The sequence below is a fragment of the Sinocyclocheilus rhinocerous genome, unplaced genomic scaffold (assembly GCF_001515625.1).
Source record: "Sinocyclocheilus rhinocerous isolate Xijiao unplaced genomic scaffold, SAMN03320098_v1.1 scaffold1841, whole genome shotgun sequence".
NCBI classification, from domain to species: Eukaryota; Metazoa; Chordata; class Actinopteri; order Cypriniformes; family Cyprinidae; genus Sinocyclocheilus; species Sinocyclocheilus rhinocerous.
This window is the reverse complement of record NW_015666172.1, coordinates 925,035-936,896: the sequence shown is the minus strand read 5'-3', so window position 1 is coordinate 936,896 and position 11,862 is coordinate 925,035. Positions and strand designations below refer to the sequence as shown.

At 37.9% G+C, this 11,862-nt stretch overlaps 1 protein-coding gene across 1 annotated transcript in view; it reads right to left on the bottom strand.

Moving 5' to 3' along the window:
• Nucleotides 1-11,419, bottom strand: part of LOC107731946 (regulator of G-protein signaling 12-like) — a 36,850-nt gene extending 25,431 nt beyond the window's left edge. Inside the window, exons 1-3 of the mRNA XM_016543173.1 lie at nt 11,345-11,419; nt 8,127-10,040; nt 6,821-6,922 (exon numbers count right to left, since the gene is read on the bottom strand). Of these exons, the coding sequence (XP_016398659.1) occupies nt 6,821-6,922; nt 8,127-9,932 (1,908 nt within the window). The 5' untranslated portion in view covers nt 9,933-10,040; nt 11,345-11,419. The remainder of the gene's footprint in view (nt 1-6,820; nt 6,923-8,126; nt 10,041-11,344) is intronic.
• Between the last annotated feature and the right edge of the window lie 443 nt (nt 11,420-11,862).

The following is an 11,862-nucleotide window of genomic DNA, read 5'->3' as shown; positions in this document are numbered from 1 at the left end:
TTTTGCAGCCAGCCTCTAGCGGCCAGTTGACGAATTACAGTTTAAGTCACTTCCGTGATTTCACGAGAGAGACCGGAAGGTTGCTGCTTGATCACCACCACCACGCTTCCCACAACTTTTTCAAATTTATTTTTAACACGTTCAGTGAAAAGGATTTACTCTGTATATGAATTTTAATTCACGCTACATGAACCTTTTCATATAAACCGGACCACATTTCAGCTTTGTTAGGGTGGGTACACAAAATGTTATTTTACCCTTGCTTCTAGAAAATCCTCATATGCTTTCTAACAGTTTCATGTGGCTGTAAACATTTCATTTTAACGTGGCTTTAAGCACTATGCATCGTTAAAGTTTCCCTGTCACTGCGACTAAGCCGGTAAATGTGGTGCTTACATGGAATAATCATATGAGTTTACCTTATGGTACGAACCCAGAGTCTCTGCATCAGCGGGAAAGCGATAAAATGAGCATCTTCTATCCGAAGACTTGTGTTGCATTTCGGGGCAAAGCAAAAAAAACATAGTTCCACCACTCTATTGTCAGATGCACCAGCTCTTGGTTGAAGGAGAGGGCTGTGGAGCGGCAGGTGGACAGTGAATGCAGATGGAGGTGAGGGTGAGCAGGGCATCGGCATTGGAGTTAATTTTGCAGTGAAAATAATAATTGTTTCCATGGATGTGCCTAAACACGCTTATTATTCATTTCACAGTCTACCTGACCAGTGGGTCTCAACCAGGGGCCAGGGCCCACTAGGGCACCTCAGCAAACCTCCAACGGGGCTGTAGGACAACTTAAATTATTAAACACACCAATGGACGATAACGTTCCGTTCAAAATAAGCACACGCTGTTTTAAAGCTCTTTTAAAGCAACAGTAACTAAGGTCTTTGAGGGTCAATTGACTGTCAATGTTTTTATCATTCATCATCTGTAAAAAAAAGAAAAAAAAGAAAAAACCATCTTGTTTCTTTTGACATTATTTTTATATCTGTGGTGTAGACTTCCCTATTCTCATAGAATTAGAACAATTATTAAAACTTTATAGTTGTAGTTATTGTCCTCGGTGTGAACAGTCCTTTAAAGTGAATTCAGGTCAAAGGAAACATTTCTGTTGGGAAGAGAAATAATCACATAGCCTGTGGTTTTGGGTTACCAGACCTGGGAGCATTGGGAGGCCACGCATCTAGAGAAAGAAAACATCGCCCTTTAGCAGAACAGGTGGCTGAAATGCAACTGTCAAACCACATGGAATAAGGACAAACACTGGCAAGGAAAATCATCCAAGAAGAATGAATACCTAGTACAGGCTTGCTTCAAAGTATTGGACATGTTTTGCCTCATCTGGGAGTAGATATTTGAAAGTTAAGTCATAATGGTGACCTCACAGATAACTGTCACCATCTAAACATACATAAAAAGCAAAGAAAGAACAACAAATAAGGTAATGTTATCTGTATGTTTTGCAATGACAGCAAGGTGTGTGAAAGTGTATACACTTCAGAAGTGTTGACAGATCGCTTAAGGCTAAATTTAACAAAGCAGTTTCATTGTAGAAGACCAAACCAAAGGAACAGAGGAAAGTTTGAGTCCAGCTGAGAAATCCTGCACTGATGTCATCAGTTTCAAGTATGGTTTACTTAAAGTTTAGCAAGTATAAAGATTTCACCAAAATATTTCAGGGAGTTACTCCCAACAGACCAACAGATTCCAAAGCAAGGCCACACATGCTCTTGTCAATGCACAGAAGAAACACTTTGGACAACGAATTTCTAAAAACTACCTATTGTAACTATATTAAGAACAAGCCTCATGAGTTGTATCCAAAACAGAAGCAGTAACATCAGGAGGGAACTTACAGTAGAGTGAAGAGTTAAAGTTGGCTCCATTAGTAAGTATTATTAGTCCTCAGCGCTCCTGTAGGCGCCCAGTGTAAATAAACATGTCCATTCAGCTGCACGCTCTGTGAGTTCACAGGATGAAGCTGCAGTGAATGTGTCTGTCTTTTTAGCTCCAGCTCTGTCCCTGATTTCAGCCTGTCTGACTTTCCCTCCTGCGCTCCGTCCCTTTTCCCTTTTCCCTCCTCCCGTCTCCTTTCACTCTGCACTTCAGACAGATTCTCCTCCCACTAACACCGCTAGTGATAAATCCTCACTCCCTCAGACCTACTGCAAAAAGCTGTGATATTGTGTTGATTTGAAAGAGAACTCAAAAATTTGATTTAATTTTGTATGCATTTATTGAATCTCAGATTCAATTCTAAATTCATAGACTTTCTCACTTGCCTAATATTTTCTTAACACAATGTTTCTAGTTTTTATGCACTAGAGAAAGCTCCGATGGAGCGTTTGACAGACCGGAATGCTTAAGGTGAGCAGCTTTCTGTTTGTCAGTGTGGTGAATTTGTGTGACCAACTTGAGCCCATTTTGAAGCGTCTTTTTGGCAAAATCTTTCACCCTCACACGAAATTCCTGATTGCATAGATTCCTATTGAAATTAATGGATTTCAAAAATTTGCCAAACAATAGTAAATATGATTACACATTAAAACTGGCAAGCAACATAAAATATATTTCCTTTAAAAAAATCTGCAAAATACAAGGCTACATTTGAATGGCCTCCAATCAAACAATGTTCTCTTAACATAAAATTGCCACTTAACACTTATACCTTGTGTACTAAATTCCTTATTAATTTGTAAGGGTAGTCTCCTCAACGTGCGTGTGAGCTGAGTGCCATTAAACAGCTTGAAAGTTCAAAGACAAATTTTAATATAACTCCAACTGGATTCGTCTGAAAGAAGAAAGTCATATACACCTAGGATGACTTGAGGGTGAGTAATTTATGGACTAATTTGCATTTTTGGGTGAACTAACCCTTTAACTACTATCTAGCAATTCTTCATTAAGTATACTTTAAAATGTATGTTAAAATGTAGCATCTTTAACTATATGTTATGTATTGAGTGCAGTAATTGAGAGAGCATTGTTTTCACACACCCATCCTCAACCTAGGCACAAGCTCCACACTTCAGCACAATCGTATCAACAAAAACTCGAACATAACAGAGACTCTTTTAAATCCTCACATAAAACACAAACAAGGCTTCCTCTTTTCTTGTCTTTCCCAAACACACATAAAATAAATATCAACATTTACTCTCCCAATCCAGTCACGGACAAAGCATGCTAGGAACTAGAAATCAACTTCCCTGTTAGATGCAACCAAAAATGTTAACAAATGGATTAGGAAAACTTACATTACACAGTGAAAACAATACATTTTAATTAAACTGTGTTGCATTGACTCATTTTAATTTAGTAAAATAAAAATCCTTTTCTCAGGGTGTAGTTACAGCATCATACCAGCAGGGTAACCAAACCTTCACCCCTTGAACGTCTCACATTATAAAGACTCTGGAAAAAGCGATCATGATTCAATGTCCCACTTTATGAAGGAAAGTTCACTATTGGAACACTGGAAATATAGTTCGCACTAATAGCTACAAGTTATTTACCTGCTTGGAGCAGAAATCAATGGATTTTCCACAACATTAAAAGTATTCATCATTGATATGATACACACACAGCTGTTATAAATCAGCTATAAATCACAATTGCTTGGGAAATAAATCTACCATGTGCTTGCTATAAAACTCTTAACGGCAACAGCATACAATTGTGTTCATTAGCATTTGATAATAGTTTGGATGATAAAGTCCAAACTGGGACTATTTCCTTGTCCAGTATCCTCAACAGCAAGGATACTGTGCACAGGACTCTACAACACACTTTATCAATCAGTAGTGGCAGCAGCAATCTATGCGTTTGTGTGCTGGAAGCAGCATCAAGACTAGAGCTGCCAAAACACTCTGCAGCTTAATCAAGACACCTGGCTCAGACTTGGTGCTAAGAGAGGTGCTGTCTGAGGGGTGGAAGCTGCCCAAACTCTCAGCCATCATGAAGGACGCTTCTCATTTACTCCATAAAACTGTTACTGCTCAGTAGAAAATGTCCATGGTGTTCTAAAGTGTACTGCGGTGTACTTCCTTCTTTGCTGATATCAGAACATACAGATCTGAGAATTGCGTCAGACAATGAATCTACATTCTATTAGTGTACAGAAGAGATTGTTGAAGCAAATTTACAATCCATCAATGACTAAGATTAGATTCAACAAGAGAAAAAAACTGAAAACAGCAAACATATGGTTACTGTCAATGTTATATACATGATATTTCTACCATGTAAAAGCCTAATTAAAAAATATGAATATATTTTCTGATATTAAAAAAACAGAGGTGGAGTTGGTTGCAGCTCCTTTAGTTTAGCACAAAACTGCTGAGTTCATTACTGAAATGAGCTGAATGGTCTTTCATTTAGATGTTATCTGGCAACAAAAAACATGCTTAGACCAGGCATTTTCCAACCAAACAAGCCTCTCCATTTCACATTCTCTCCCTCTTGCTCTTGTTCTCCTGGTGAGCACCAGCATGACTGATGTTCTCATAACCACACTTTCCAGTCTGCTTGACCACCAGCGGGGCATTAGGTCTGTGAAAAAGCCTGCCTCGAGTTCCAGGAAAAGCCAAAGGGAAATCCTACTCCTCTCAGATTCCACACTTGGAGAGGTGACAAACCTTTTCCAGCTTCAACCCTCAAGAAATTTGCTGGTTAAAATCCACATGACTCCATTAGTGTGCACAAAATAATATTTAAAGGTAAGAAAGGTGCGCACCAATCTTAGCCTATTGAGTACAAAGTACTCAATCTAGCAACAGTTTTGCTTGAAGAATGCAACAAAACCAAGACTTAAAGGAATAGTTCCTCCAAAAACAAAAATGGCCATCATATTTTTTTGGGAACAAAATTAATGCTTTTTATTCAGCAAGTGTGCATTAAATTGATTAAAAGTGACAATAAAGACATTACAAATTATTTCAAATAGCTGCTGGTTTCCACACTTTCCACAAAATATATTAAGCAGCAATGTTTTCAACATTGATAATAATAAGAAATGTTATTTGATCATCAAATCTGCAAATTAGAATGATTTCTGAATGATCATGTGACACTGAAGACTGGCATAATGATGCTGAAAATTCAGCTTTGTCATAGGAATAAATTACATTTTAAAATATATTAAGATAGAAAACAGTTATTTTAAAGGGACGTTGCAGAAAGGCGGGGCATAGAGGAAAAACAATAATGTACAGTATGTGGAAAATAATGTGTTTTTTTAACCTTAAACCGCATAAACACATTTCATTACACCAAATAATGTTCTTTTTAGCAACATCATATGACCCTTTTAAATCATAACATTTCACAATGTTTTTTTTTCTGTTTTAATTGTGCAGTAATGCTCATCAAAGCTACATTTACTTGATCAAAGTAACGCTGTGAAACGCTGTGGAAAGTGGATTGGACCGAGCACCAAAACACACTTCTACCCCATCAGCAGTAAGGGAAGTGTCCACTCATGATGGGAGAGTTGCCTGTGTTGCATAGCATGTTGGTGAATTTAGAGGTGAAGCTATCAAGATAAAGATTTGGGTAGGGGCGTGTTTGATTTTGTGATTTTAAATATCAACGGTGTTTCTCAGAAATCACTTACTGCACCTTTAATGTATTTTTGATCAAGTAAATGCAGCTTTGATGAGCATAAGAGACTTCTTTCAAAAACATTGACCCCAAACTTTTGAACAGCAGTGTATTCCTCTCCACTATATTCTTTCCTTGTCTTCTAAGGCCATAAAATAGCTTTACGCGACAAATTGACTGAAATTTTGTTATTCGTAAGCAGTGTTGGGCAAGTTACTTCCAAAATGTAATACATGCAGTCATCTCAACCATCTAATTCCAGCAACAGGAAATACCCGCGGATTTTTTTCTCTAGTGCTGTTTTGCGGTGTTGGTAAATTCAACACTTAATTTTGAGTTAAAATGTTGTTGTAACTTGCGTTACTGAGATTGTAACGAGTAATAATATTACCCAAATTTTATTAGTAATGCGTTATATTACTGCGTTACAGCAAAAAGTAATATACTACTGTAATATTATTACTTTTGTAATGCATTACTCCCAACACTGTTCGTAAGTCATTGCTTTCCACCATAGCTTTTAAATTAAATATGGTGTCTTTTCACACATCACATCAAGTTAGTGACTGGGGGGAAGGTTTTCACTGAATAGGAACTTAAAGCTAATTAAAGCTAAGTTTGTTTGTCACACAAAACTACCACATGACTTCACAATCTGCTTCAATAGTTTTTCCAACCTTTTTGGAACTACACATTATTGTCATATAAAAAGGAGTAGTGCAAATTGAACACAGCAAAACTGATGAAAAAAAGAAGTGTAGTGAAGGTTGAAGCTCAAAGTAATGTGTGTTTTCAGACTGCCCAGCCACATAAAGGCTTCTTTACATTTGGGAGAGGATACTAATGGTACCATGATTATCATGCAGAGTACCACGAGCTTATAATAGTTTCATGGTTATCCTTGTCTACTGAAAATAGAAAAACATGATTGTGCTTCAGAATAATGCAACACTACAAAGGCCACTCTGTGTATTTAGAGAGAGAAAAGAAACGAGTTTTTCAAGTGAAAGAAGCAAGAGTTTGAATTGGATTAGAGCATAATACAGTCTGACTGACCCTACTGATAACAAAACAATTAAACACACCTGTAGCCTATCTCTGTTTTCATCGGTCATATGATGCATGAGCACTGCAGCAAATACAAAACTTACAAAAACTATGATTTAACAGTATGCTGTGGGTGCTTTGGAGGCAAAACAGAAACTGCTATATCTTACCTCAAGGTCATTAAGAGAATGAGCCAGACTGAGTCGTTTAGCCGGACCTGATGGTCTTCGTACAGAGGAACGTCCCCTTGTGAGTGCCCAAAATAAGGATCCCTGAGAAGACAAATTAACTAGAGGTATGATTACAGTTGATATACAATCCTTTGTAATTTCATAAAAGAGACTGCCACAGCAAATGTGAATAACAATAATGTGTATCTTACAATACAGTGGCATTTCCATATAAATAAAAAAACTAATTTATTTATTCCAGATCCTACTACATAACTGGGGAATTAAAAAAAATTATAATAACAAAATAATTTACACTTGGCTACCATGCTCTTTTATAAGTTGTTACTCCTAATTTGTTACACCGTAATATTACTTATCAATATTTTAATACATTATCTTATTGACAGTAAACACCATAACAGGGTAACTGCCCTGAAAATTCAAAATGCCTTTTCCAAAAATTCTTATATTTTTATGTACTTTCACAAATGTAACACATAACTGTTGATATATTATTACTGCAACACCACTGACATTACAATTGGTTAAAAAATGTATTATGTAAATTATTAAATAAAATGTTTAATTTAATTTATTTATTAATTTTAGAAGCAGTTTACATCTAAAAAAAATACTTTCCAATACATAATTAAAATTTAGGCTTCAAAATTAAATCTGAAGGGCAGGACGTCAGAGAGAGACAGATGACCCAGTAATAAATCATTTCAGTGAAAGGAAGGAAATAATATTCTTCTGTTCCTTCACACAGCTGACAAATTGTTGCTAGGTGACTCTCGACATTGTTAATAGAGCTAAAGCTGATCCATCCGGCGTAATCATATTGAACTGCACTAATCAACCCAATAGCTCCATCTGCTGTGCCTGTTACTTGCAGCACCATCTGTTCCATGGCTCATTGTATTAAGCCCTTTAACTTAGCATGGTGGCAAACTGGCAATAAACCTGCCATAAGACTGACCGCTGGGCAGACAGCAAAGATTGTCTCGTTTGATTAATAAAACAATAGTGGACAAGCAGTAAAAAGCTCATTGTAATATTATATTGTAAATTATTTTGGTGTAAGCATCACTATTATTATTACTCATACTTAAGGTTAATTGCAATATTTTTAAAAAATTTTAAAAAACGCCTAGCAAACCACCAGCAGCAACCAACTCGAATACCCCAACTTCACAAATACCCGAGCAAGTGCATAGCTGAATGTTGACCATGGGTTTTATATACAGTGCAGTATTAGAACAGATTCAGATATCAAGTCAGCAGATATTTGTTTTATTCTGACCTTATTTTCCCTATCCTTATGCTTGGCTGCACTACTGAAGAACCTGGAGGTCAGCTGTGGGGTGAAGTTCATTCTCTGAGGATGTTTGAGATCTTCTAGTGGTTTGTATCTGAGAGTCGGGATTTGTTCCATAGCAGGAGGAAGGATGCTACTTTTACTTGTGGGCCCATCGATGTCCCTCTCCACCAAGCATTCAATGCTGTAGGGACGAGATTTCTGCCAGCGAGACTTTAAGCCAATGGAAGGTCTGCGTTGACTGGTTCTCAGTTTAGGTGGCAAGTTAGATTGTATACTAAGAGGAAGAGGAGTAAAAGCTGAACTATCTGCCCTGGCTGAGACACCTGATTGAGTTGCAGGTTGAGCAGCTCCTGTTAGAGGTTCAGACAGAAGGCACCTGCACTCCGGTTTGAGAAGTGTGTTGTTCCTGTGCTGGGAATAATATGGTGGTGGTGGGTTGGGAATGTTTGGTGATGTGAAGCTCCACTGGCCAATGAGACTGTCTCTATCCTCTGGCGAAGCATTTCCAATCCCACTGTCGCTGCCACTGCCATTGTTACGTGCGCTTTGCGGTTCTTCTTCAGGATTCTCGCTGTCAAGTTTCAGTCTCAATTTTTCGATATAGTCTCCCATGTCGGTATAGAGGACAGACACAAAGTGTGAAATCGAGTGTGGAGTTTGAGGAAACTCCAAACAGCCTTGAGTGTCTGGATCCGGAGTGCAGGGAATCCCAAAGTGCCCTGTGATGCTTTGGTGCTCCTTGTGTTCATAAAGTTCCGGATCTATGAAAAAGACATGACAAAATGTCTTCAGGGTGCTTGTCTGCATCCCAGTGTCAATATTTTTGGTCGAATCAACCGAGACGAGGCCAAAGAACCTGCTGTCCTCTGTGCAAATGACACAAAGTGCCAGGTTCTCCACTGGGTAAGATGCTAGAACGACATCTCGGTCATCACAAAGCTGAACACAGTTGCATTTGACCCTCATCATGACCAGCGAATGGGTCTTCTGCTCAATACCGATCTGACTGATGCATTCACGGATGGCTTGCAATGCCTCCTCCTCAGATTGTGACGTTACTAGCTCCAGTTCCATGGAGTTGATGTATCCCACAATCATTGCAACGTTCAGGATGCTGGAGTCAGATACAAAATCATTCTGATTCTGAAGGTCTGAAAACACAGAATCCTCACTTACGACTCGAGACGTGTCATCCTGTGAAAGACCATAGGCGTGGGTTTTTGATCTACGCTGCTGCAGCCAATAAGACATATCTGGTTCAGACAAAGGTCTTTGTTTTTTCTGCTTCTCTTGATGGGCGGTCATGGTGTCCTGATCAGAGATCTCAAAGACAGTATCAAAACTTCCAACCGACTGAAGCATCGGCTCCCTCATGTCTCTACTCTTGGGGAAAGGATACTTTTCTCCAGGATTGAGCCACGGCAGTGTACTGTTACTCTGACAACCCAGTTCCTCATCACTGGAGCAGGAGGCCATGGGAGACCTGTCACCTGATGTGACCAGCAAACACAGTGATCGTGATGAAGTACCAATCAGCTTCACCACAACTTCATGCGACGCCTCAGACACATCTGTATCATTCGCACGCAAGATGCGGTCTCCAGGCCGCAGTCCGACACTGTACGCCGGACTCCCTTTTATTATTCCCCTCAGGACACAAGGTGCTTGGCCGGCAATGGTGAATCCGTAGCCAGCTCTGCCACGCTCCATCTCCACCCTGCGGACCGCCAGGCTGGTTGGACGGTCCGGATGCCTCATTGTCGACTCAGCTGGCTTCAAAACTCTCATTTCGTTGCTGGAATTCACAATAGTAGCACTTTGTAATGGTATAGTACTTTCGTTCAGATATAGTTCCAACCATGAACCATCATCTTGCTGCACTGCTAAGGATCAGACCTGAGAGGAGTAAAATGACTAAGGTTAGAATATGAGACTTTTCATTTGTTTAAATAGTTATTAAGATTGCAAATATATGTCAAGTCAACTTTATTTCTATAGCGCTTTATACAATACACATTGTGTCAAAGCAGCTTCACAGAAAAATAGCAGAATCAATTATAATTTGTACAATGATAATAGACAAATAAGCCTTGACACACACACACACACACACACACAAACATTACAGATTTTAAAGTGGTGGCCTACAGGGAGACTATTTTTCAACCCAACACCTCTCTCCTCGTATTTCTATTATTTGTAGCGCAAATTGTAAAGAGTTAATTTTTACATAATGACAGATGCATCAATCTGATGAAAAACCTTAGCTTTTAAAAGCTATAAGGACATTTATATACCGGTAAAAAGGATTACATTTTATTTTTTATATATATGTGTGTGTGTGTGTGTGTGTGCGCGCGCGTTTTTGTGACAAATGAGGACATACATTTGTATAATGACAAGGGTATGACATAGGTATTACAAGGAGAAGGTGACTTTTCAAGACATTACCCCATGTCCCCACTTTTCAAAACGCATATAAATCACACAGAATGGAGTGTATTGAAAATCTGAAATAGCACAAAGTTTCCTGTGAGGGGTAGGTTTAGGGGTAGGGTTGGTGTAGGGCAATAGAATATACGGTCTGTACAGTAGGAAAACCATTACCCCTATGGAGAGTCCCCACTTTTCACAAAAACAAACCTGTCTGTGTGTGTGTGTGTGTGTGTGTGTGTGTGTGTGTATATAGTGGCATGTTATTAAATTATTTTTAACAATTATAAACAAACAGTTTCTTCATTTTATTTCATGTAGTGTTCTGAACCCATAAGTTATATAGATATATGTGATATTTATTTATAATATTTACAAATATTTTTAAATATATAATATTTTATTATATAAACAATATTAAATAAAATATTTTATAGCCATTTTACGAACTGCATTTCGTATTTTTTATAATTCATAACGCAGGGCTACTAAGTGAACTTAAAAAAATAAAAAACGTTATTCAAATTGTGATAAATTGGATAAATTGAACTGCTTTACTCTAATTTCTTCAAAAATTTGACAAAATAATGAACGTTAATGATCTTTTTAAAAAGGAAAAGACATACAAAACTATCCAATTGTTCTGAGCTCTCGTGTCACACCAAACACTTCATTCACAGTATGTAAACAAGCTTGCGTCCCAAACGCACCTCTTTCACTTAAAGTTCACGTATTTATTAACAACAAATGTATATGCCGGCGCTTACCAGCACTCTTTTTAATTCCAAAGTTTTTCTTCGTTTATCTCGGAACTCTCTTCGCGCGACGGACTTGAATCACTGCCATTCACTATTGTTGGGAATACAAAGCGTCATTCTCTTGTCGCTATGGCACCGTAACATTTGCAAACTGATATCAGCTCTCTCATTGGTCAACAGACGTGTCAATCATGTTCAATATTCGAATATATACGGCGCTCTCATTGGTGGTTGGAAAAACCATGAAGTTTATTTACTATTAGTGTTTACTATTTACTATTTATTTATTTGTGACAGAGTGCACTTAACAGTAGAGGATTATTTCGACAGTATAACGTAAATGTATTGAATTACAGACACATTAAGTATTTAAAACAGCAGTACTACATGTAAAATATGGCAAGTTTATAAACGGCTTCTAAAATTTGTATTCGGGAGGTGTAATATAAATACAATAATTTGATTTATATAAGCGTAAAATACAAGTTTACAGTCCATTTTTAAAAATGATTTATATTCATGACGCC